The 27,861-nt window shown below is 44.4% G+C and overlaps 1 protein-coding gene across 2 annotated transcripts in view; it reads right to left on the reverse strand.

Moving 5' to 3' along the window:
* LOC136578998 (uncharacterized) overlaps nt 1–27,861 on the reverse strand; it is a 47,297-nt gene that overhangs the window by 11,513 nt on the left and 7,923 nt on the right. For both annotated transcript variants that reach the window (XM_066579240.1, XM_066579241.1), the window contains exons 5-9: nt 24,003–24,139; nt 7,874–7,999; nt 6,661–6,700; nt 6,498–6,528; nt 5,075–5,096 (exon numbers count right to left, since the gene is read on the reverse strand). In XM_066579240.1, coding sequence (XP_066435337.1) covers nt 5,075–5,096; nt 6,498–6,528; nt 6,661–6,700; nt 7,874–7,999; nt 24,003–24,139 — 356 coding nt within the window. The remainder of the gene's footprint in view (nt 1–5,074; nt 5,097–6,497; nt 6,529–6,660; nt 6,701–7,873; nt 8,000–24,002; nt 24,140–27,861) is intronic.

Genomic DNA, 27,861 nt, shown 5'->3' on the forward strand with positions numbered 1-27,861 from the left:
TGTCCTCCGCCCCATCTCCTGGCTCCTACGGTTAGGTGCCAGCGATGGGAGATGTGCACCATGCCAGGCAGCGGGATGTATGAGACCAGGAGCTCTGCCAGGCGCACAAGGCAGTAATACTCACTATGCAGTACAGTAAGAGGAGGAATGTAAGGGGGACACTGTAGAAGCTAGGGGGGCGCTCAGCTTACAGGGAACAGGGGTGAAGAGTTCCTGATGAAGCTGCGCTGTTGGCTCCACGGCTCATGCCAACCGCGCACCCCCTGCGCATGTACTTACAGGATAGAGCTACTGCAGGCACCCTATATGGAAGGTGAAGCGGACAATGACAGAAGCGCTGTGCATTCTCATCAGCGTCATATTGCAGAAGGCGAAGACAGCGGCGCTGAGGGCTCTATTGTGCTGGACTTGGGTACCGTACGGGCATGCTGTGGGGAAGCTCCCGCTGTCCTGCTAAAATAAACTGTACCAGGATGCAACCAATGGCAAACCTGCTGGGACTTGAGGTATTTGCGGCAAGAAGTTTTGCATTTTTTTTGTGCTAAATTATGTTGCAAAAAGTAATAAATTCCTAAAATGCTGTTTATTAAAAACTGTTCTTAACCATTGTTGAAATACCGCTTTAAGGGCTTATTCACGCAAACGCATTTGAACTACATATTACCCGCACATTGATTTCAATGGGTTCGGCCACATGTGCATTTTTTGTGCATGCATTTCGGTTGCGCGCAAAAACAAAACAAAAACTGCAACATGTTATATTCTGGTGCCAATTGTGCAAGAAAATAGCAAATATTAAACGCAATCGCCCATTAAAATCAATGGGAGCGTGATTGCGTGTTTTTATGTGTACGCAAATACACATATTCGTGCAAAAAAATACACGCACACGTGTGCAGAAATACTCACTGGCGGAAGGTAACCGTTTTCCTGGTGGGGTTGCTGGGCTTAATGATCAGTTACAGCGCTTTTGCACTGCAAGTGATTATCATGCAAGCAGTCAGGGGAGTCTGGTGATGCCAGACCTCTCTGATTATCAGACCAAATGATGTGCACACCTTTTAGCAAAATTTTTTTTGATAAAAATTGCGTCATTTAGTCTGAAAAATACGGTATATATTGGATTATAATGTATAGGTCGCAAGTAGAGAAATTTCACAACAGACATTTTCTGCAGCAAAAATCACTGGGTTTCGTTGTGGATTTGACTTCTCCATTGAACTCAATGGGAAAAATCTGCAAAAAAGCAAACTGACATTTAAAAATCTGCAACACAGGCCAATTTATGCAAAGAAAATGTACTCCGGGTGTGGATGAGATTGGTAAAATCACATCACTTTGCTGCTACTGTATTCCACTGCAGATTATTTAAATTTTGCTGGCAGAAAATGCAAATCCGATAAGTATGAATTTGCTTTAAAGGGGTTGTCCCGCGCCGAAACGGGTTTTTTTTTTTTTTCAACCCCCCCCCCCGTTCGGCGCGAGACAACCCCGATGCAGGGACGTACAGACAGCTTACCGGAGCGCTTACCTTGATCCCCGCGCTCCGGTGACTTCTATACTTACCTGTGAAGATGGCCGCCGGGAACCTCTTGCTTCGTGGACCGCAGCTCTTCTGTGCGGTCCACTGCCGATTCCAGCCTCCTGATTGGCTGGAATCGGCACGTGACGGGGCGGAGCTACACGGAGCCGCTCTCTGTCACGAGCGGCTCCATAGAAGAACACAGAAGACCCGGACTGCGCAAGCGCGGCTAATTTGGCCATCGGAGGCCAAAAATTAGTCGGCTCCATGGAGACGAGGACGCTAACAACGGAGCAGGTAAGTAAAAAACTTTTTATAACTTCTGTATGGCTCATAATTAATGCACAATGTATATTACAAAGTGCATTATTATGGCCATACAGAAGTGTATAGACCCACTTGCTGCCTCGGGACAACCCCTTTAAGGTCCTTTAACATGGGCAGATTCAGTCACCCGACAGTCAGGCCATGAAATAAGACCAATGATCGGACAATGAACAGGTGAAGATTCATTGGTCATCCAATCATTCTGGTTTAGCGGCTGTTGATTGGCTGTACACCTGCCAGTGTGAAATCTATAGATGGCTCGTGGCGACCAAGCATCGTACTAGCAATCAGTCATCCCCAGAAGCAGAATCTTAGTCTGAGCAAAAGAACAATTAAATGAGCACCAATCACTGAGCGCTCATTAGATTGGTCTGAGACTTCGGCCAGTCTAAATGGACCTTAAAAAGAGTTCTTAGCTCCGTTTCAATGATATAGAGATTTTTTAAATCACATTTCTTAAAATATGTCCATTCATGCTCAAGAATAAAGCTCCATTTAGACAACGATTATTGCTGTAAAGCCATCCTTTGAGCGATAATCGCTGTGTCTAAACACGTGGCCGTCGCGGACTTTTCATGCAGTATTCGTTCATCTATAACTTTTAGCAAGCTAAAACTCAGCGATGACTCTTATCAGCGCCGCGTGCCGAGTTCTCAGCGGGATACCAGCTGATAGTATTCTTTCAGCTGGTATCCCACTGGGAGCTCTCAATTAGAGCTCCGAGAACAAAGCAGCTGTATGCAGATAACGGCGCTCCCGCAGTCTTCTGCGCACAGTGGCCGCCTTTAGTTACACGTTGATAAACTCTTAAGTAGCGTATTAGCTACTTCAGAGCTAATGCAAAGTGATCGCTCAACTGTCGTTTGAACGATCATCTTTCTGTGTAAATGGGCCCTTACACCGCTGTCATCAGCAACTGGCGAGTTATTTTAGGGCAATGGATCATCATTGGTAATGATTGTTACAAGCTTTGATGTACCTATAACACAGCAGCCATACTGATACGAACTGGACTCAGCAGACAGAAATAAACAGAAAAAGATCATGTAGACTTTGGTTGGTTTCAAATTTCTTTTACAGGTCAATGCAAAAACATATTTAAGCAAACTAATTATTAATTTTTTTAAGATTTGTATGGATTTGTCTTAATTTATTTTTTCTCCAAGTTATGGCGCAGGAAATAGGCAATCCTTCTGCCCTGTGCGTCAGTGTAGAATCCCAAATTATTTCCAGAAAACAGTGTGCTGAAGGGAATAGTAGAGTTCTGCCTCATTTGCTTCATAACGTAAAGCGTACTTGCCGGCTTCGGGCTGTTTCTGTGTGAAATCTGTACCCCACTTCGGGCTGCACCGGTTTTGCACGGGGGAACCAGCCGCTGCGGAGAGTGGAGTGGGCAAAGACACAGGAGCCGCGCAGCCGCTGGACAGAGGCAGATTGATGAATGCAGAATAGCAATTGTGTAGCCTCTATCTAGAGCACGGACGGCTCTAGACGCTCTGGTCACAGCTTCCGTTTTTTGGGGGATCTGACCAGAGGCCTGAGGGTCCCAACAATAATCCCTCCTGTGCCTTTACACAGAAGCAGTAATTACTTCCTAAATGGAGGCGGAGTGTGCCGGAATGTTCTTCTGGGCTCCCTCCTCCACCCAGAGTAAAACGCGTCAATCTGCGTCAGGATACCCATGTCTGTATAAACTGACGAACGATAAGCGAACAAATTATCGTTGATTCGCTGGCAGTTTTTACACGGAACAATTTCCTTCAGTTTCGCATGATCCAGCGATGAACTGAATAATCATTCCGTGTAAAAGGATCCTAACCAATGGGATTTACCAGAAAAGGTATCCGTCAGGTTTCTGGTATTTTCCTGGCTAGAATAGTGTAGTAGACTACGCTATTCTGCTCATTAGAAATCACCGGAAACCAAACCAAACCTGGGTAAAGCCGGCTGGTGGTGCACCAATCCTATTAGGAACGATGGCGATGTCAGCAGAAACGGTTCTCGGTCTTCTTCTGCCAAAATGACGCAAATGAAAAATGTAAAGAAATAATTCCAAAGTTAATGAAAACTTAACGAAAGTAGTCTTTGCAAGAAAACTTAAAGGGATCCCATCGCGTTGAACAGTCTGACCTGCAGGCAGCGAGTGTTAGAACAGAAGTAGCGGCCAGATTGATGTATAGTTTTGTGGGAAAAAGTTTAATAACTTGTATTTTATTCAGCAAGTCTCCCTGCTTTGTACTTAGGAGTTCAGTTGTGGGTCTTCTTAGCGATTGATAGCCCCCCCAGTGCTACTGCTCATTCAGAAATAGCTGTCAATTACTAATAGAGCCGCCCGCTGGACTCCCAAGCTCAGAATAAGCAGGGACTTAAATGAAGGAAAACACAGGTTATGCTGTTTTCTCCCATAAACCGTATTAGTCTGCTCAACAACTCCTGATCCTTACCATGCTGCCCGCCGATAGCACTGCAGGGTCCCTGTAAGCGTTAATAGCTTGCAGATGCTCAGTCCAGCATGTCTCTTTTTTAATTTGATACTTTGTTTTGATGTAACATGAAGTTTCATATAAAAAAAAATAAAAAATCAGCAATTGGTATAGATTATGATTGTGGGCCATTGAACATCAGTCACAAGTGAAACAGACTCTCCGCACAGATGCCTTAATATACAGCACACACCTTCTAAGAGCCAAGGGTTGTCGTGTAATCATTCATGTACTATTGCAGGTTGATGATGGAAATGAATAGAAGGCGTCAGGAACAGCTTAGAAACAAGGATTCCATTTGCAGAAAGTCATGTGTCACTTGGTAAAACGCTCGTGTTTGGGTAAAGTCAGTACCCAAATCCATATTACCAGTGGAAATGACTTTTTTTTTTTTGCAGAACCCCGATGTTTCACAAGCCGTTTTTTTTCCTGCATAGCCAAAAACAAACTTCCCATCATCATAAATAAACCCGCAAGGTTACTTTAACTCGACAGAAGCCACAAGAGCGTCCTTTGGCTGTTGCGCGTCAATTTACAAAATAATAAAAGGGTACGCAATAGCATAGCAGACTACGCTATTTTATACATCAGGGTCAGGTGAAAATAGTGGACATTAAACGTATACGTTTTTCTACAGTGGGACATTATGGATGATGGATCCCACTGTATGATCTCCATTTAACGTATACGTTAGAGGATGGCCACCACACATCACAAATTCACATCAGCAAAATGCGCTTACTTTTTTCTGGTCACCATGAGACCTAGGGTGAAAAGAGAGAGAAAACCCACCATGAATAGAATACAGTCAAAGTTGTAACATTTAGGGTGCATGCAGAACACAGTGGATTTGCTGCGGATGAATAAAAAAAAAACCCGAGCAAGTTTGCAGTGTTCGATGCGGATTCGATGTGGATTTCGGTGTGGATCAGTAGGTAGAAATCCAGAGTGGATTTGTTGCTGGTTTTTCAGCTATGGAAAATCTGCAGCAAATCTCTTACAAGTCAACACACCCTTAAAACGCCCAAAAATTAAAGGTCCGTTTAGACCTACCATAACTACTCAAGTATAAGCCTAGTTTTTCAGCACATTTTTTAATGCTAAAAAAGCCCCCCTCGGCTTATACTAGAGTGAGGTTAAAAAAAAACAAAAAAAACCCCCGCAATACTCACCTCCCAGCCGGCGTCTGTGCCCCAGCGTGATGGTCTCCTCGGCGGTGTGGCAAGCTGCTTGAGAATTCTCCCCACTGTCATCTCCCTGCTCAGCTTTGAATTCCCCCGCCCTCAGCGCTGTGTAGGTAAGCGCTGTGATTGGATCGAGTGCTAGCCAATCACAACCGGCGCTCGATCACTCACAGCCATTCAGTGGATGACATCACTGAATGGCTGTGATTGGCTGGCGCTCCATCCAATCACAGTGTTTACTTACACAGCGGGGAGACCATCGCACCGGGGACACAGACGCCGGCTGGGAGGGGAGTATTGCATTGCATTTTTTTCTTTACCTAATATATACTCGAGTATAGATCGGCTTATACTCGAGTCAATAAGTTTTACCATTTTTTTTGGTAAAATTTATTGACTTGGCTTATACTTGGGTCGGCTAATACTCGAGTATATACGGTATTCATTTCCCGTCTAAACGAGCGAACAATGTCAGTTCGCTCGGTCACTCGAGCAGCCCGATTATACAGATACATCGTTGGATTGTTCAAACGAGAAATCGTTCAGTTGTTCACATTCGCTGTATAAGTGACTGACAACAACTGAATGATTGGTCTTTAACGCGAATGAGGCCAATGGAAGCCGGCTGTCCACTTTACTTCTGCTGTAACACATGCGGAAGTATAGCGTGACTATGCGCCCCGCCCATGCGTCATATGACACTGCCAGCATGTCATCCGCTGTACTGCACACGCGTGCCGGCGCGTCATGTGGGAGTTGCACAGTAGATCCGTACGTGAGTATGTGGTCTTTGGGGAGGTGGGAGGGGGCGCCGTGACGGACTCCGCTGCGGTATTCTGCTTGTGGAGCCCGTCACGGCCATGGGCATGAGCCCTTAACATTTTAGATATTCTTTTAGCAAAAAAAAAAACTAAACAAAATAAAAAGTTTATTAATTTCCCTAAAATGTTGATTTACTAAGTAATTTATTATAACACTTACCCGCTTTCTTCTTGCGCAGCCAGCCAGTTCTCTATAAAGAGCGATATTAAAAAAAGGGTCACATATATTCAGTAAGACGGTTGTCAGACTACGAGGTCTAATAAATGTACTTAGAATGTCACGTGGACAGTAAGTGCAACAAACACTGATTATTGGGACCAACCTTGTTCTTTATTCATGTCTGCTGCTGAAACATATTCAATCTGAAAGCATTAAAAAGCCGCACGTTACAATGATTCTGATTACCAGGCATCCACTCCATCATTAAAGGGGTTGTCCCGCGGCAGCAAGTGGGTCTATACACTTCTGTATGGCCATATTAATGCACTTTGTAATATACATCGTGCATTAAATATTGGCCATACAGAAGTTATACACTTACCCCCTCCGGTGCTGGCGTCCCCGTCTCCATGGCGCCGACCGAAGCCTTCTTCTGCCTGGATCAGACGCGCTTGCGCAGTCTGCTTCTTCTGTCCCGCCGAAGGGACCGCCCCGGCGTGCTCGCTCCGCACAGGTCTTCCACGCATGCACAGAAGGCCTCTGCGGCGCGAGCACGCCGGAGTGGGACAGAAGAGGGCAGACAGCGCAAGCGCGTCTAATCCAGGCAGAAGAAGGCTTCGGTCGGCGCCATGGAGACGGGGACGCCAATACCGGAGGGGGTAAGTATATAACTTCTGTATGGCCAATATTTAATGCACGATGTATATTACAAAGTGCATTAATATGGCCATACAGAAGTGCATAACCCCACTTGCTGCCGTGAGACAACCCCTTTAAATATCAGGCGGATTAAGTTACAAAGTCTTCTGTGGGCAAAATACATGGGAACTTTTGTATTTCATATCACACTGTTAGCTTCCAGAATGACAAAGTTGGGATAAACAGGGATAAATAAATGTGGGACTGTTAGGACAAACTAGAAATACTTGGACTGAAAGCGTTATCAGTAGAGATGAGCAGGCACGCTCGGTTAAGGCAGATACTCGAGCGAGCATCGCTCTTCTCGAGTATCTGCATACTCGTCCGAGCAATTGCGGGGTGGGGGGGCGGCGGTGGTGGAGAGACAGATCTTTCACTCTTCCCCCCCGCAATTGGTTGGATGAGTATGCAGATACTCGAGAAGAGCGATGCTCGCTCGGGTATCTGCCTTAACCGAGTGTGCTGGCTCATCTCTAGTTATCAGTCAAGCTTTATAGAAGAATTCTGGGATTATCTGGAAAAACGGAAACTGGTAAATCAAGTTCAACAACATTTAGAAAGGCACTTAATCCGTTGTGTCCATTAATTTCGTCTTGGTCTGATGTGTTGGGGGATGTCTGTGAGGGGCGCCGAACATAATTCAATGCTGCAAAATTAGAATTCATATAAAATCTTACATTAACGCTTTGCGTTCCTTCCGCACGTTCTATCCGTTTTGCATAATCCTTAAGTAGCTTGATGAACTGCGTTTTGTTTTTACTTGATCTTTCTAATTTCGTAAGTACTAAATAGTGATATTTTTCCTGCAAATAAAGTCACAAAATTATATGTAAGCCATTTATAGCAAACATGGTATTCAGAAAACAAACAATGATATGAGCCGTAACACTAAAACACACCAAAAATTATAGTTATATACCCAATTTTATATTAAATGTTGCTTTTGAAAAATGAAAAGGAGTGCTGCGATTCGTTGCTATGGGCAACAAAGAAAACATTTCTAAAAATCAGACAATTTTCTTAAATCTGCCTCAGAAGATCCCATACCAAAAGCAAAATATATAAACCAGGACATGAGTACGGAGAACTTGCCTTGTTAGGTATTAGGTAGGTGGAAGGAAGTAGGGGCTGCAGGACTGGCACACGGCGGGCACTAGGTGACCACTATCCTAGATCAACCACCCAACTTGGAAGTGTCTAAATCATTCTCCTAACAAAAGGACATGATGCCTTAGGCCTCATGTCCACTTGAAAAATATAATCCGCGCAGAATCTGCCGCGGATTTACTTTAAATGGTATTTTTTTGCATGCAGATATCCGCACACATTGCTATTAATGTGATAGCAATATTGTCGATCCGCGCAGAATAGAGCATGCCGCGTTTTTTTTTCCCGCACGTAAAAAACGCAATTCTTTCAAAAATGCCATCCGCAGGTGCAAAAATCAATTTAATGGACCGCGGATGGCCAATGATTCCCTATGGGCAAAATCCGCTGTGGATTCCGCGGCGGAAATACGCTGCGGAATCCGCAATTCCATTTAGCTAGTGGACATGAGGCCTTAACCCCTTCATGACATGGCCTATTTTGGGCTTAAGGACGCAACAATTTTTGGCGGATTTTCTTCTCCGTTTATCAAAAGCCATAACTTTTTTATTTTTCCGTCGACGCGGCCGTATAAGGGCTTGTTTTTTGCGTGGCGAACTGTAGTTTTTATCGGCGTCATTTTTGGGTACATAGACTATATTGTAAAACTTTGATTTTTTTTTTATGATCGTAGGGAGAGAAAACGCATCAATTCTGCCATAGATTTATTTTTTTATTTTTTTACAGCGTTAATCATGCAGCATAAACGAGACATTCCATTTTTTCTGCGGGTCGGTACGGTTACAACGATACCAAAATTCTTGCATTTTTTTTAGGTTTTCCCACTTTTCTGCAATAAAAACCCTTTTTTTTGGAAATCTTTTTTTCTATTCTAAATCGTTGCATTCAAAGTCACGTAACTTTTTTATTTTTCCATGGACGGAGCTCTATGAGGGCTTATTTTTTGCGAGACGAGCTGTAGTTTTTACTGGTACCATTTTGGGGTACATACGGCTTTTTTGATCACTTTTATTGCGTTTTTAGTGAGGCAAAATGCTAAAAATTAGCATTTTGCCTCAGTTTTTTAGCGTTTTTTTCCGTGCACAGTCAAAAGCATGTGCAACTTATTGTACGCGTCGTTACGGACGCGACAATACCAAATATGTGGGGTTTTATTTTTTTTTTACCTTTTTTTATGCTAATCTGAGAAAAAGCATAAAAAAATGTTTTTTTAACTCGGTTTTTACATTTTTTTTTTAATTCATTTTTTTAATCTTTGGTTTTTTTTACACTGTTTGTGTCCCTCTGAGGGACTTTAACCACTGCCCTGATGATCGCTGTCATAAGGCATGGCAGAAGTAGCTCTGCCATGCCTTATCGCTTATACAGCGATCATAGGCATAGGCAATACAGGACGCCAGTGTCTGGCGTCCTGTTACCATGGTGACAGGCCGGGCTCTCGCGATGCTATCGCGAGAGCCGGCCGGAGACACAGAGGGAGTCCGCTCCCTCTGTGAACTCTTTCTGCCGCGATCTACTTAGATCGCACTAGGGAAGGGGTTAACAGCGGGGAGCGCATCTCCGATGCCCCCGCGCTGTTGCAGTGGGACACCGGCTGTGACTGACAGCCGGCTCCCGCTGCGGGATAGCGCGGGATCATATGTGATCTCGCGCTATCCCCAGGACGTAAGTTTACGCCCTATTGCGGGAAGTACCAGCCTGCCAGGACGTAAACTTACGCCCTGGAGCGAGAAGGGGTTAAACTCCTTAAGTACCAAGCCTTTTGTTTCTTCAGTGCATATCTTTCATTATATAGTGATGGGGTCTGTTCCGCTAGATTATACTAAACCTGCCTACAAGGTAGCAGCTGCCTGGATTATGTCTGCCCCAGCATAAAACAAAACTATATGGAGAAGAATATAAAATGAACTAGCGGCACACACGTCATTTAAAAGCCCAAGGATGCTGCAACTATCTGGAGTGAAGAGATAGCCTTTACAGAATGAAAATGGAGCTATGCTCTATTTGATTCCATGCCGTAATTCACAAGGGAGCAGGGTGGCATTGTTGTTTTGAAGGCATTTACAGCCGCTAGTGTGCGACTGCAGTTAGAATTGGCTCCTTAATGCTGCTTACGAAACGGAATGAAAGGAAGTCGTTTCATGCGTCCTTCTTTGGGGTTTATCTTGAGCATTTTTACCCTAAAGGAGGTTGCATCAATATCCCTATTGTCCCTACCAATTTGGGGATCAGTAGACCATTGGGGATTGGAAGAAGGAGGAGGAATAAGTGATTACTAGATTTTAGTTAAAAGTTTGAGGTTGTTTAAAATTTTGCTCATCCGCGGGAGATCTCTCTGACATCCAGTTTTCACCTAAAAGTTAATCAGAAGGAGAATATTAATATGCAAATCATTCCATGGAATGTTAACCCTTTGCAATCCAATTTTGGATTCAGGGTTTCCTAGGGGGCTTTCTCTTTCTGCCATTACACAATGGCGCCATCTGCTGGCTAGTGCCAGTACTGCGGTATGCGACATGCTGGAGAGGCCCCTGACAACAGAGCGGCCAGTAACGTACAGTAAGAATACCCTGCCGGACGTCTTCCTACATCGGCGCTGTACAGCCTTCAATCAGAATGTCTTTAGACGTCAGACAGTGGATTGGAAAGGGTTAAGGGACTTAAATCACAAAAACGATCGGTAATACTACGTCATCTAAAACGTCTGGAAGCGGACATGGCATTGCTCCGGGAAACACATCTAAGGGAGGAGGACTATTTCCGTATGCGGGGAAGTATATGGTTCATCAGCAGTGCAGTCAAAAGCAGGGGTACTGATTCTAATTAAGGAGGGCTTAAATATTGAAGTGGAAGGCCAGTGACATGATTCGGAGGGGAGGATTTTACTTCTACATATCAAAATAGCAGAGAAGAGCTGCAGCATTTATAATAAACTGTTCTCGGCTGACCTATCGGACAAATTACTAGCGGACACGGAAAAACGTAAAGTGGTAGGAGGAGACTTTAATGCGGTTATTACGGTGGGAGAAGATGGACGTAGCCAGGCGACTCGGAGTGATAACATTAGATATCATGACTCCAATTTTCAAAATTTCGTAAATAAATCTGATCTCAGGGACGCATGGCGGGAGCTCAACCCAGAGGGACGAGAATTCATCCATTTATGACGTGTGCATAATTCATGGTCTACAATAGACTTCATACTTAGGTCATCTTTTTTTGATACCAAGACTCGGAAATATTTCTATAGAAGACACGGTGATTTTGGATCATGTTCCAGTGATACTGTCTCTGTGTGAGGAGCTCCCGAGGGTCTATCACCGAGGGAATCACTAAAATATAACTTTTATTAGGTAAAGATAAAAATAAAAATGTATAAAAGGCGTGGACTCTTATTCCAGTTACACTCCTACTGGACAAGTAGATATTCTAACAGTAGTAAGTCCATATAAGTATATACCAGATGATGCGCTAAGTTCTAACTCCACAACCACAATGACCCCATCTATATTGTTGGTGCATGGGTCGAGATATATATTATGGTTGTGTACAGCTCCACGTGTATAAATGGCCACAAGGGCTATCAAAGCACAATGTAGGTTATATTTTTGTATTTATACGTTGGAGCCGATAAATGGGTAAAGGCCAGAATAATAAATGTAACCCCCGTCTGGCAGAGTATTGAGGCATATATTAATGCCCAGGAAATATAGCATCAATCAGGTATATACTATGTGGTATATCCCCTATTATGGTGGATTATACCCTGATGCGATAACCAGCTATAGTAAACACGGTCACTAATTTTATCTATATAGTGACTCGCTTGACTGACGTCATTTAGCGTGTTTATCTAGTTTATATAAAAGCTGGCAAATAGACTGCAGCGCTGAGTGGTCTGTAACTAGGAGTTAAATGGTGCAAGGACATATTACAGCACCAAACGTTCCTTTTATTTTACCACATTCCCATTAGGGACAGACACAGCGGAGAGTCTTAGACCAGGGTCATTAACTCATAAGACCCTGTCACATGGACTAAACACTGCTGAGTGCAGCTAATAAAAACAGCTGATCACTGCTTCACTAGAGATGAATGCTGCTGTTTGTGAGATTTTATAATCACCAGCAGCTACGAGCAGCTGAACTGAAGAGGGTTCAATAAGATGTATAATGAACCCTCTTTGTCAGTAACTGCTGCATTCACTATCACCATTTAAGCATAGATAGCCCGATATACAATGATGTGGACATCTGTGGCATGTCAAGCACAACAATAAGGCTATCTTAGGCTGGCTAACACCATCTACGCGTTTCCGCGGTCCTTGAGCTGCTCATTTTCACGCAGCCGTTCAGGCTGTTCGGTTCTATAACCTAGACTCACCATCCTGATGATGCGGTCACTGCATTAAGGACCGCGGAAACGCGTAGATGGTGTTAGCCAGCCTAAGATGGCCTTATTGTTGTGCTTGACATGCCACAGATGTCCACATCATTGTATATCGGGCTATCTATGCTTAAATGGTGATAGTGAATGCAGCAGTTACTGACAAAGAGGGTTCATTATACATCTTATTGAACCCTCTTCAGTTCAGCTGCTCGTAGCTGCTGGTGATTATAAAATCTCACAAACAGCAGCATTCATCTCTAGTGAAGCAGTGATCAGCTGTTTTTATTAGCTGCACTCAGCAGTGTTCAGTCCATGTGACAGGGTCTTATGAGTTAATGACCCTGGTCTAAGACTCTCCGCTGTGTCTGTCCCTAATGGGAATGTGGTAAAATAAAAGGAACGTTTGGTGCTGTAATATGTCCTTGCACCATTTAACTCCTAGTTACAGACCACTCAGCGCTGCAGTCTATTTGCCAGCTTTTATATTAGTATATTTGCCAGCTTTTACTATAGCTGGTTATCGCATCAGGGTATTATCCACCATAATAGGGGATATACCACATAGTATATACCTGATTGATGCTATATTTCCTGGGCATTAATATATGCCTCAATACTCTGCCAGACGGGGGTTACATTTATTATTCTGGCCTTTACCCATTTATCGGCTCCAATGTATAAATACAAAAAATATAACCTACATTGTGCTTTGTTAGCCCTTGTGGCCATTTATACACGTGGAGCTGTACACAACCATAATATATATCTCGACCCATGCACCAACAATATAGATTGGGTCATTGTGGTTGTGGAGTTAGAACCTAGCGCATCATCTGGTATATACTTATATGGACTTACTACTGTTAGAATATCTACTTGTCCAGTAGGAGTGTAACTGGAATAAGAGTCCACGCCTTTTATACATTTTTATCTTTACCTAATAAAAGTTATATTTTAGTGATTCCCTCGGTGATAGGCTTGTTGACACACAGGGTTTTCCTTTCTGTCACGGTGACAAAGAGCTCCTGAGGGTCACAGATTATATCTGGAGATTTCCATCATATTTAGCACTATTGAAGGGGTGGTGGTTGGAGTACATATCGGATAACGAAGCTCATTCTGGTAACCCTCAGTTGCTCTGGGACGTGGCTAAGGCAGTCATCCGGGGAAAGAGAATTGCATATGCGATCTCTTTAACAGAAACATTAACCCTTTCCAATCCACTGTCTGACGTCTGAAGACATTATGAGTTGAGGCTGTACAGCTTTGATGTTGAAAGACGCCCGTCGGGGTTCTCTTACTGTATATTGCCAGCCTCTCTGCTGTCGGAGCCTATCCAATGTGTCACCTCATGCAGTACTGGCTTTAGCCAGAAGATAGCGCCATTGTATAATGGCAGAAAAAGAGAAAGCCCCTTAGGAAAACCAGGATACAAACTGGATTGGAAAGGGTTAAAGACAAAATTGGTACAGTCAGTGAGCAATTACGCGATGCATATACCCAGTTTCAGGGGAAAAAAATGGTCAAAACAAAACAGAAATGGATACCAGCAAAGGAATCTTATGAGACCTGGTTACAAAAAAAGAGAGTTATTATCATACTCGCGAAAGGAAGAAAAACTTTTTAAATATGGGAACAAGGGAGGAAAAATTATGGCTAATTTGGGAAGAGGGCCTTTTCAGAGATCTAATATCACATGCTTGAAGGACCCTGCAGGAAAATCACAATCTCATCCCCAAAAAATTAATAACATATTCTTTGAATTTTATTCAACACTCTACTCTCAATCACAAGTGCATCCAGCTGTTGGGGAACACTCATTTTCAAATATATCTTGGCCCACATTGACTGAGGAGCAAAGTAATGTACTAAATTCACCTGTGTCCCAATGGGAAATTAAAGAGGGTCTTAAAAATATGGGAAATACTAAAGCTCCGAGGTCAGATGGGTATACAGGTAATTTGTCAAAATATTAAAACACCAGACGACGCCATTACTCGAGACGTTATTTAACGGATATGTGAGAGATAACCCAATCCCCTCTGACATGAATGTGGCACATATTAAACTGCTACTCAAACCCAGTAAGGACCCTACAGACGCTAAATCATATTGACCAATCTCCTTAATTAACACGGATTTAAAACTAATGGCCAAAATTATGGCAGATCGCCTGGCTACTATTATGCCACTATCAGTTTCTCCAATGCAGTCGGGTTTTACAAAAGGACGCTCAGCTATTATAAACATACAGATCTTGACAGTCCTAGATGATATCAAGATACACCCGAAGGCTCATCCTTCTCCGGCCCTTCTCACAATAGACGCGGAAAAGGTCTTTGACAATGTCTCATGGTCTTGGTTGAGGGAGGTGATAAAAAGGATGGGCTTCAAGGGCCGGTTTGTCTCCTATCTGTGGAAACTACACTTCTCCACAAGCACAAATTTACACTCCAGGTTTTCTATCCCTAAGTTTCCCTCTACAGAAAGGAACTGGGCAAGGCTGCCCTTTATCACCACTCTAATCTGGCAATCGAACCACTAGCACGAAAGTTAGAGGGCAATACTGAGATTGAGGGCATAAAGGTCCAGGGGAGAACTATACAAACCATGCTATTTGCGAATGATATATTGATAGTGCTTTCCCAACCAAAATCTGATTTGCCACGGGTTTTTGCCATATTGGAAGCCTTCAGGAAACTGATGGGTTTTAAAATAAACACCACGAAATGTGAGTTATTGGATATTTCCTCTCGGGGCCAGTTTACCAATACAGATACTAGAACTGTCAGTGTGGAAAAGACCCATATCAAGTATCTGGGTATAAATTGGACAAGAGGCCAGAGACACTTTACACATTGAATTATCCCCCAACAATACTTAAAATAATAAGAGCTAAATGGGTGGAGTAATCTTCCGCTCTCCTTCATGGGCAGGTGCCACCTGATCAAAATGATTAGCTTCCCAAGACTCCTCTACCCACTGCACTGGGATATGGAAAAACTACATACAGCTTTCGTGGCCTTTGTGTGGTCACGAAAAAGACTGCGTATAGCTTTGAAAAAATGGATGCTCCCTAAAAGTGGAGGAGGACTTAACCCCTTAGGCCTCATGTCCACGGGGAAAATCAGGCCCGCTACGGATTCTACATGTAGAATCTGCAGCGGGTCCCTCCTGCCCCGCGGACATGAGCGCTGAAAATAAGAATAAATGAGAATAAACTCACCTCCCATCCGCTCCGTTTCTTCTCTGCGTCGCGGCCGGATCTTCTTTCTTCGGCCGGCGGATGAATTCGTCACGCCAGCGGCACGCCGCCGGCACATCTCCGACTTGCCGTGCGCATGCGCCGGGCACAACCGCCGAGCCGAAGCAAGAAAGATCCGGCCGTGAGGAAGAGAAGACCTTCCCGGTCCGCTCCGGATGGGTAAATTCTTTTAAATTCCTATTTTAGGTCTCCCGCGGATCCGGACGGCTTCCATAGGCTTCAATAGAAGCCCGCGGGAGACCCGCACGAAAATGGAGCATGGTCCAGATTTTTTCATGCTCATTTTTTTTAAAATCCCTTTTATTGACCATCCGCGGGTATTTATCTACCCGCGGGTGGTCAATGCATCCCTATGGGATGCGGATCCACGTGCGGGAGATCCGCTGTGGATCTTAAATCATATTTTCCCCGTGGACATGAGCCCTTAGTGACGAAGCCTGTTTGCGCCTTAGTGACGGAGCCAAATTTTGGAAATCTGACGTGTCGTTCAACATAGCATAACTCCGTAAAGGCTTTACATATCCCAGTGATTCTGACATTGTTTTTTCACCACTTGTTGTACTTCATTTAGGTTGTAAAAAGAGACCGATATAATTTGTGTATATTTATTAAAAGCGCCAATATTGGGAAAATGTTGAAAAAATTGTCATTTTTTCACATTTTCAACTGCAATATCTCAAATATGTCCAAGCATACTGTACAAATTTTTGCTCAGATATATATTTCTATCTGTTCACTTTATTATGAACGCATGTTTGAAAACCTTTCAAGTTTTTTTTTTGTTTTTTTTTAACCATTTAGGAGACGTACAAATTTAACATTGATTGTCAACATTTTGAGGAACGCTTTATTTTCCGGCACCAAGCCAAAATTGCAAAGGCTCATAGGTGTCAGAATAATAGATACCCCCACAAATGACCCCATTTTAAAAACTACACCCCTTAGTGTATTCACTGAGGGGGGTCAGGAGTATTTTGACCCCACAGTTTCTTTTCAGGAATTAATGCAATTTAGAGGAGAAAAAAGGAGGATTTGTTTCTATAGCGCGCATGAAAATGAGGATTTACACCTCAAAATGCATACCCCCGTTTGTCCTGTGTTCAGAAACATACCCACTGTGGCCCTAATCTTCTGTCCGTATGTACAATGGGGCCCAAACCGAAAGGAGCAGCGGGTGGCTTTCAGATCAGACATTTTGCTTGAAGGCGTTTTAGGCCCCATTGCTCACTTGTAGACCCCTTGAGCGGCCAAAACACGTAGGACTCCCACAAATGACCTCATTTTGGAAACTAGACCTCTTAGCGCATTCATCTAGGGGTGTACTGGTATTTTGACCCAACAGTTTTTGAATGAATCAAAGCAAAGCAGAAGTAAAAAATTACGATTTTTTTTTATCAATTATGTAATTTTAAAAACAAGTTTTTTTGTACAGCAGACATATGAATGAAGGCTTACACCCAAAAATAGATACCCCTGTTTGTCCCGTGTTCAGAAACATACCCACTGTGGCCCTAATCGTCTGTCCGTATACACAAAGGTGCCCTAACCGAAAGGAGCAGCGGGTAGTTTTCAGAACAGACATTTTGGTTGAAGGTGTTTTAGGCCCCATTGCCCAATTGTAGACCCCTTGAGCGGCAAAAACGATAGAGAACCCCCACAAATGACCCCATAATAAAAACTAGACCCCTTAACGCATTCATCTAGCGGTGTACTGCGTATTTTGACTCCACTCTTTTAAATGAATCGACGCAAAGCAGAAGAAAAAAAATTAAGATTTTTGTTTTTTTGGCAATTGTCATTTTAAAAATAGTTTTTTTTGTACAGCATACATAGGAATAAAGACGTTCACCCCAAAATGCATACCCCCATTTGTCCCGTGTTCAGAAACATACCCATTGTGGCCCTAATCTTCTGTCTGGATGCACAACGGGGCTCAAACTGAACAGAGCGTCAAACTTTAACTGTCTTTTAACTTTTACGTGATCGCCATTATGCATTGGATAATGGCGATCACGTGACCGAAGTCGCTCACCGCGGCCCCCCGTGGCACCTTTATTAGCCAGGAGCAAGGAGATTTTAAATTTCCTCTTGCCCTCCCCAGCTTCTGCGCTTGCTTACGCCATTTTGGCGAAGGGCGTATGCCCCAAAACTGGGGAAAGGTCCTTGGATAAGGATCCCGTCAGGGGACCTCGCCGGTGGCCTTATTTAAATAATTTCACCTCCCCTCATGGATCGGATCTGTGACGGGAGGTGAAAATTGAGCTTTTTTTTTTACTTTTACGTGATTGCCGTTACTGGGAAAAGCGTACCATGGTACCCCATTAAATTTGCAGGCTCTTGGCTACATTTAGAAGCCAGGTGCGGGGAGATCTTAAATTACCCTGCCAATCTGCGGCTTTTGCGCCTGCATCCGCCATTTTGGTGGCAGACGCGTGCGCAGAAGCCGGGCAAGGTCCGCAGATAAATCTGGGGGCTTTAGGTACCTAATTTCATCTCCCCTCATGGATATGATCCATGAGGGGAGATGAAACAAACTTTTATTTATTTTTTTCACTTTTTAAACTTTTTTTTAACTTTAACATGATTGCTGCTATCCATTGGATAGCAGCGATCATGTGATCGGGAACCGCATACAGCGGCTCCCGGGGACAGCTCCCTGCTCTCGACTACTCATACTAGCCGGGAACAGGGAGTTTTTGAATTTCCCGGGCCTCCCGGCTCTCTGCGCATGACGTAATGCGTCTGGCACGCATGCGCAGACGCCGGTGGCAGGGCCGGGGAGAAGCAAGAAAATGCCGGACGGAGCGGAGGACGGGGGTGGGGTCCCGCGGCCCGAGATGACAGCTCCATGCTGTCGGCTACCTCCGGTAACCGGCAGCATGGAGCTATCAAGTCCTGAGCCTGCAGGGCTTTCATTCCTAGAGGATGCATAGTTCTACGTCCTCTAGGAATTAAGCCCAGCAGGCCAGGACGGAGAATCCCGATGGGGCCGTCACTAAGGGGTTAATTTTCCAGACATTCAATTATATAACGTGGCTAGCCTCATGAGACACTCTTTGGACTGGCTGTGGAGTTCCAATGACTACTCAAACATTGACATAGAAATGGAACGGTTTACCCCATGGAGTCTAAATACCCTATTGCATACAAGCTACACCAGTCCTCCAATAGAATATAAAGACTATCATGGCAAAAGACACCATAGCAGCTTGGAAAATAGTTCGCAAGGCCTACGGTCTGCTGTTTAAGATCTCTAAACATATGGACTTGTGGCAACACCCAGAATTTAAGGAGGGGAGGGAAAATAGAATGTTCGAAATTTGGCGACACAAGGGGATTACGAAAGTTCACCATCTCACCCACCCAGATTGTCCCAGATAGAAGACCTTTAAAGAGTTATGCGAAGAATACAATTTACCTTCGTCTCACTTTCTACCAGTCGCACAAGAACGTAGCTTCCTCCGGGAAAGACTAGCTGACATAGCCAAGGAAGCAATACTTAACCCAATAGATATCTTGGTAAAAGAATACTCAAACATTCAATCTCAAAATTATATGCCAAATTTAGAGAGGGAGGGGGGATGAAAAACAATTCTAACTCACTTATTCAAAAAAATGGGCACGAGAGCTTCAGGATCCGGAGTCACCCGAAAATAATCCATGGAGCTATATATGGATTTGACAAGCCACAAAATCCCAATGGTCCGGCTAGGTTACAAGCCTGCCCTAGATGCTCCCACCCAAAGTCCGACTTTTTACACGGCGTATGACACTGCCCTAAGATTCAAAATTATTGGGTGGGATGCGCAAAAGCTAATTCAGGATATTGGGGTGGCAGCCCTTACAGCTGACTCCACAAATGTTTATTCTTCACCAACTACCTGACCAGACGAGAAAATCCAAAATGATCCACACTATTTTACTGATTAGCAAGTGGTGCCTCTTGAATGACTGGCTGTCGGCTAAGCGCTTAAAAGATATTATACATCAATTAAAACACCTACTAAGAGTGGAAAGAATAGAAATAGAGAGACAAGTAGAATCCCAAGCCCCAACATTTTTTAAAAACTGGAGAGAATTTATAGAAAAAAATTCTTGACCCTCAAGAAATCAAAGAGTGTATGACCCAATTTACTGGCACTTCAGGATGATATTAATCAACTGGGAAGCCTTAAGATTAGATGACAGGACTGGGGCGGGGGATTTACCGAGGACGAGTTTGAATGTTATAGGTATATTTTGTGCTACTGCCTTTGCAACATTGTATTAAGATTGTTGGGGAATTAGGAGAGGGGGGACAATGGGGAAAATGGAAGATATAAGCACGAGTAAGGTAAAGCTATATACACTGTAAACACTGAACTGGAAAATTTATGTGAATATTTAATGGTGATGCCATTACTGTAATGAAAATGTGTATTTTATGACCATGATTTTCTGTGATTTGTTATGACCTGTTCATATTTGATCTTCTTCCATACAGAAAAGAACATGTAGCTCATATGATACTAGGACCCCAAGAATGAGTCTAGTCTCAGCACTGAGGGGTGTAGTGGGACCCATGAACTAGTGGAAGAGAGAGCCCCCCCAGCGGTCTAGTCTACCATTCCAGCTCATTATTGACACATTGTTGCACACCTGCAACATTAGCATCTTAGAAGGAAGGGGGTTGACCACTCTCCGCCCCCATGGAACCAGAGGGGTCATCTTCTAGCAAGTAGTCATTGATGTAAATTTAGAGTACTCCATGGCAGAGCGCCTCACTTCCCCTTGCTCCATCCATATGGTATTACAAACGCCAGCAATAAGGAAAGAGAATTGGATGACGGCAACAGCTAACCGAGGACCAGTGTCTAAGATGCAAAAAACAAGTCCGACAACCAGAACACACCAGACACTTTGGACGCCAGCCTCACACGTCAATGCCTCCAGACCAGCGTGCAACAGAGGAAGGAATAACCAAGCAGGCGGATGAATCGAGCATTGATGAGGACTGAGGAGAGCGTGGCCTTTTCACTGTTGATCCCGCGTACATACACAAAATCCTCCCGATTCCAGTAATTGCGCTCAGTGGCACCTTAAGAACCCAAAGCAAGCCTCCAGGTTCCAGCAGAGGTAAGCCAGGTAGAAGATCATCAGGGTTTGACAGAATAGTAAGGAGAGGATTTAGGAGCTCAGAGAAAAGTACTTGCTCAAGTCGCCATGAAACCACGTCCCTTTTAGGTAATGCACCGTTTACTGTTCACCTTAGGGGGCAGTAACATGCAATACTATGAATGCTTCCATAATACAGGGGCTTACTTATTATTATTCAATTAGAATCCCAACAGGCATGAGTACACACCAGACCTGGAGGTTACCGCTTAGCTTCCAGCGGTTGGTAGCTATTTATTGGTAACGCAATCATGACAGGGCCGAAGGGGTGACAGACAGAGATGCTTCTCTCTAACCGATCAGATGCCGTGGTAGCTACTGACCACAGCATCTAAGGGACTAAGGCCGCTTTCACACAGGTGATAAAAATCACTCGATTTTGCCGTGATGCAAAAGCCCAAGAAAATGCATGTATGTGAAGCCCATGCATTCCAATGGGTTCCTTTACATTGGTGCTGTTTTCTCAGAATGCTATCTTGTGGGCAAAAAAAGAAAAAGAGAATCGAGGCATTGCCCTCGTTTCCCTATGTGCTTTTTGTGCAATGCGACTTTAACACTAGAAAATAAGTCCTACCCCAAAACTAATCCGCAGCTGCACTCCAAAAAAAAAAAAGAATACTTACCTAAAAGACTCAGTCCGGGTCTTCCCACTGCTGTCCGGAGCTCCACTGGGCGTCCTGCGGTCCTCATTCGTCCACAGATCACTACCTGGTTGCTGGATTCATAAATCGTGCCTCCAAGAAGCGAAGGCTGTGATTGGCTGAGCAGAGTTGGATGAATCAATCAATGCAGAGCTCAATGAATCAATGCAATGGCTGTGGTTCATCCAGCACTGCATTGACTGGCTGAGCAGCGGCGTAGAATCAATTAACAACCAGCGCGGCTTATGAATTGGCTAATCAATACCGCGGCTGCAGCGCAGAAATCCCTCAGTCGGCAGAAATATTCAGAATTACTTCTAATGCTTAAATAAAGCCACCTGTCTGTTCCCAGCGTTGGACACCGGAAAACTCCCTCCCCTTCCCTTTTTTTTCCCCAACTCCCACAGAAGCCTATGGGAGCCTCCAGCATACGTCGTCAAAAGATAGGGCAAGACCTATCTTTTCATGCACTGTATAAAATCGGTCATCGATGTGCTATTATTCCCGGCGCAATGTTTTTACATGCCTAAAAATCGCTCATCTGAATGGATACGCTGGATTCCAATGCTTCAGATGGTTGCGATTTTTGAATGCAGCTAAAACAGCCGTATGTATACGCTCGTGTGAATAAGGCCTAAATGCTGTTAAATACAGCTAAGGCAAGATGGCCGCCCTCAGTCCTGTACAGACAAAAGAAGAAAATCAATAATCAGACAAAAAAGAAAAGTTTCACCATAGGCGATATTCCCGTTAATGGCCATCTTGTAGGCGTTTTCTTTTTGTATTTAACCACTTTTAGTGTTAGAAATAAAACTTCAGGTTTATAAACCTATTTTTAATTCTTACTTTCCTACTTTCCTCGGTGTCACCACTTACCTGTTTAACTAAGAACCAGATGGTGACAGGGGTCCCTCTTCATCATCCGTTACCTCTTAGTCATCCACCATCTTTCATGCTGACATTATGGCATACCTCCCATTCCCTACCATCTTTTTCCCTACTCCCCATTTCCCCAACCACATTGGGCCTAAGGTATTTCAATCAAGACCATTTACCAACATGCTTGTTTTAGATGGGTTTGACATGCGTGAAAAAACATTGGTTCGAAAGTTGAGCATAACCTGTAAGAAAAACCATGTACAGCGGCAGCAGAAAACCACCGAGAAACATCCGCGAGATTTCTGCGTCACGACACTCACAAATCTCGTGTGAATATGAACCCCATTCTTTTGAATGGAGTCGCATACACAAGTGATGCTGCGACTTTTTCCTGCGATGCGGAAAAGCATGTCCTATCTTTTCGTGTTCCTCGGAACGCATCACCCCATTGTTTTCAGTGGGACAGTAAAACACATCGCACAGCGTGTAATGTGCACGCCAGTACAATGCAACGTTTCCCATTGTTAGCACTTGCCAAGCCTCCAGTAGGCGTGAAAGCCGCATCGGAGGATCGCTACTTTACTGAAATGATGGGAGGTATTTTTGCCAAAAAAAACTCCTCGCATCGGCACAAAAAAATACTTTGGAAAGCTGTCCGATATATGCCTGTGTGTAAGTAGCCACAACTATAGAATGTCTCCAGCATCTGGGCCCATTATAATATAAAAAAGATCATAATTGCCTCTTCTCGCACCCCAAAGCGGAGCTGAGCAACTCGTATTACCTGGAAGTAGACACTGGGACAGAAGGCCGGGCAGAAGCATGTGAGCGCTGCGGCCAATCAGAGGCTGCAGTGTCATAGGCGCTCCGGGCATTGGCATCATATCCTGAATGCCATGAGGTCAGCAGTTTGAGGACTTGATACTGCGGCCTCTGATTGGCTGCAGTGGTCACATGCTTACACCCAGCCATCTACCCGGAAGCCGGGGCAGTGTGACCCGCTCAGCTCCACTTTGTGGGTCCAAGAAGAGGAGAGTATGATTTTTTTTATATTATAAGGGGCCCAGTTACTGGAGAAGCTTTTATAGTCATGCTAAAACCCCTTAAAGTAAAATGCAACCCATCCTTTCTTAGTGTGCGGCCCTCCCAGTATATTTCAGATCTCCCACCAGGCATTGAGATGCCTTTGTGAGAACTAATAATACCTCCGATACAACCTGCTTTATGAACTTGGTGCCCGGAAGAGCAGAGGATGAAAGAGAAACTACTGGAACATAACCAGCCTGAACTAATTGGTTCCACGAAGCTGTTGCATGATGTAACCCCTGTAATCGCTGAAACAAGGTATTGTAGAAGCGTGAGCACACTCACCATGTAGACTCTGATGTGATTGCTTCCAGCAAGGTGTTCCTTCATGGTCACCATTTGCCCCTCCACATTGCACATGTTACATTTTACAATACTTTTATCAGAGTCCAACATTTTAATTTCCACAACATACTTCAGGCCTGAAATAAAAGAGAGAAATAAAGAATGAAGAAACCGACAAATACTTCCTTATTTAGAGGTGCGCATAATCGTAACATAAAGGCAAACAATCGCGGAAAACGGCCATATACTTACTGACTAAGGGGGGCAGATAGCTGCATTCCCTCAACATGCGGGTAGCAAACTACCCTCATTTGGTAGTCCGCTACCGGCATGGTGAGAGGATGCAGCTATCGGCCCTCCTTAGTCAGCAACTATATGGCCATTTTCTGTGATTTTTATATTTCCCCTTCGGTGACATAACATAGCGGCAAAGAGCATTGAAGAGAAAAATGTAAAAGCTGAACATGTCAAGAAATTTAGTCTGCGCTATCTTAAAGCAGGATACGCTGGAGGAAGAGAAGCCGAGCTCTGAGATGGAGGATGATTACACTCCCTGATAATCAATTATGTGGCAGCCTCCATGATAGCACTACTAGAAGGGTTTACACCCACCCCCTTAGAAACAGGACAAGTGTTTAAATGGACCTTCATCAGTAACTCTCACAGAACTCTCAAGACCTAAAGGCTCATTCACATGCAAAGACAATCTTTCAAACGATTGAAAGATTGACAGTTTTAGCGATCATTTTGCATAAAGTACTAATAGGCGCTAAAGCCCATTAGTACTTTATCAGCTTTATTTTCATGTAAATGAATGAGCCTCCTGGAGTGGCTTACAGAACACAGCAGGTGGTCTAAGCTCTGCAATCAGCTTTGTTCTTCCATGGGCTGTCACTGGCTGACAGCATGAATACAATGTAATCAGCCACTTCCCTACAGAACACAGTGTGTGGTCTGTTTTCTCATATGGGGTGCAAAGAGAATACAATGTTATCTCTAGCTCCCGTGGAGAACACAGCGTGTAGTTTGAACTATGGTTTTTAACTCGCCAAAAAACCATCATTCAGACGAAAAGTGCACAATGGTAGCATTAACACGCAACGATTATTGCTCATTTGACATTGTTTTAACGAATATTGAGCAAAAATCGGTGTTTGTAAATGGACATTTAGAGAGAACATCCAACTAGTGCTAGATTGTTTAGTTCTTCCTTTATATCTGAAAATTCTTGGATACCTGTTCTTTCCAAGGAGATCACATGACTCACTTAACCGCTTTGGAATCACTTGCCTCCTTGTTCTCTCTAGAAGTCACTATTTAAGTCAACAGAATTCCTGCATGATGACACTGTATGGACTGTACCACATACACTCGCTTTAGACGGGCGGACAGAAACTCCTAACACAATTGCTGATAATTATTAGAGCTTGTTGGCCACTAGACGCCTCTACGACGCAGAGAAGAGATTTCACCCCGTTACCAGAGTCTGAGAGGGGCGCATTATTGGGATGTGAGAAGCTGGATGGTCGTATCGATGAATTGTCCCCCACCGGCCGTTCTGACCGGACAGTTAGAAGGTGTTGGGACCAGTGGATGAGGGCACACAAGGTGACCGGGCTCAGGACGCCACCTACAGACCACCAGTAGAGAGGAGCGTCTGACCAGACTGTTAGGAGTTGTTGGGACCAGTGGATGTGTGAGGGCACACAAGGTGACCAGGCTCAGGACGCCACCTACAGACCACCAGTAGAGAGGAGCGTCTGACCAGACTGTTAGGAGTTGTTGGGACCAGTGGATGTGTGAGGGCACACAAGGTGACCGGGCTCAGGACGCCACCTACAGACCACCAGTAGAGAGGAGCGTCTGACCAGACTGTTAGGAGTTGTTGGGACCAGTGGATGTGTGAGGGCACACAAGGTGACCGGGCTCAGGACACCCCCTACAGACTTGGCAGCCATTTTGAAAGCCACCATCTTAGAACCAAGTCAATATTTTCGAAAGGGAAGGGGTGCTTATGTATCTGATAGAAAATTTGTTAAGGAATCCAAATCTGTGCTGAAATGTCATGTACCGTTATTCCTGCCAAAGTTATTAATTTTACAGTGACATAGCACACGACGATCCACTACAGGATGTGCTCCCTGTTGTTTTGAATAAATCAAGGCAATTTTCTTTTCTCTTTCACGATGCACTGAGAGCAACTCCTGCACCACTCTTGTACCTAGGCTCTAGTACCCTGTTGTACTGCCTCTAGCTTGGATACAAGATGTGATACAGGTGGGCATGGAGGCTCTAATACCCTATTATACATCCTCTAGCTTGGATACAAGATGTGATACGGGGGGCATGGAGGCTCTAGTACCCTGTTGTACCGCCTCTAGCTTGGCTACAAGATGTGATACAGGGGGCATGGAGGCTCTAGTACCCTGTTGTACCGCCTCTAGCTTGGATACAAGATGCGATACAGGTGGGTATGGAGGCTCTAGTACCCTGTTATACCATCCCGTAGCTTGGATACAAGATGTGATACGGGGGGCATGGAAGCTCTAGTGCCCTGTTGTACTGCCCCTAGCTTGGATACAAGATGTGATACGGGTAGGCATGGAGGCTCTAGTATCCTGCTGTACCGCCTCTAGCTTGGCTACAAGATGTGATACGGGGGGCATGGAGGCTCAGGTACAGTGTTGTACCGCCTCTAGCTTGGATACAAGATGTGATACGGAGGGCATGGAGGCTCTTGTACCCTGTTATACCGCCTCCAGCTTGCCTGCAAGATGTGATAGGGGTGGACATGGAGGCTTTATTACCCTGTTGTACTGCCTCTAGCTTGGATACAAGATGTGATACAGGTGGGCATGGTGGCTCTAGTACCCTGCTGTACCGCCTCTAGCTTGGATACAAGGTGTGATGCGGGCAGGAATGCAGGTTCTAGTACCCTGCTTGACAGCCTCTAGTACCCTATTGTAGAGCTTCTAGCTTGGCTACAAGATGTGATATGGGCGGGCATGGAGGCTCGAGTACCCTGCTGTACCATTTCTATCTTGGATACAAGATGTGATAAATAGAGCACCGAGGTTCTAGTACCCTGTTGAACTGCCTCTAGCTTGGATACAAGTTGTGATAAAGGCAGGCATGGAGGCTCTAGTACCCTGTTGTACTGCCTCTAGCTTGGATACAAGATGTGATAAAGGCAGGCATGGAGGCTCTAGTACCCTGTTGTACCACCTCTAGCTTGGATACAAGTTGTGATAAAGGCAGGCATGGAGGCTCTAGTAACCTGTTGTACCACCTCTAGCTTGGATACAAGTTGTGATAAAGGCAGGCATGGAGGCTCTAGTACCCTGTTGTACTGCCTCTAGCTTGGATACAAGATGTGATACAGGAAGGCATGGAGGCTCTAGTACCTAGTTGTACCGCGTCTACCTTGGACACAAGCTATGATACAGGCGGGCTTGGAAGCTCTAGTACCCTGTCGTAGCACCTCTAGCCTGGATACAAGATATGATATGGGCGGGCATAGAGGCTCTAGTACCTTGTTGTACCACCTCTTACGTGGATACAAGATATGATATGGGCAGTCATGAAGGCTCTAGTACCCTGCTGTACCACCTCTAACTTGGATACAAGATGTGATAGGGGCGAGCATGAGGCTGTAGTACCCTGTGGTACTGCCTCTAGCTTGGATACAAATTATGATACGGGTTGGCATAGAGGCTCTAGTACCCTGTTGGGCCGCCCCTAGCTTGGATACAAGAGGTGATATGTGCAGGCTTGAAGGCTCTAGTACCAGCGCACAAACTAAACTTGAATTTATCGCTGAAGACAACCCAGTTCCACTCCGTAGCATCCAGTTTTGTTA

Source organism: Eleutherodactylus coqui, chromosome 9 (genome assembly GCF_035609145.1).
Source record: "Eleutherodactylus coqui strain aEleCoq1 chromosome 9, aEleCoq1.hap1, whole genome shotgun sequence".
In the NCBI taxonomy this organism is placed as follows: Eukaryota; Metazoa; Chordata; class Amphibia; order Anura; family Eleutherodactylidae; genus Eleutherodactylus; species Eleutherodactylus coqui.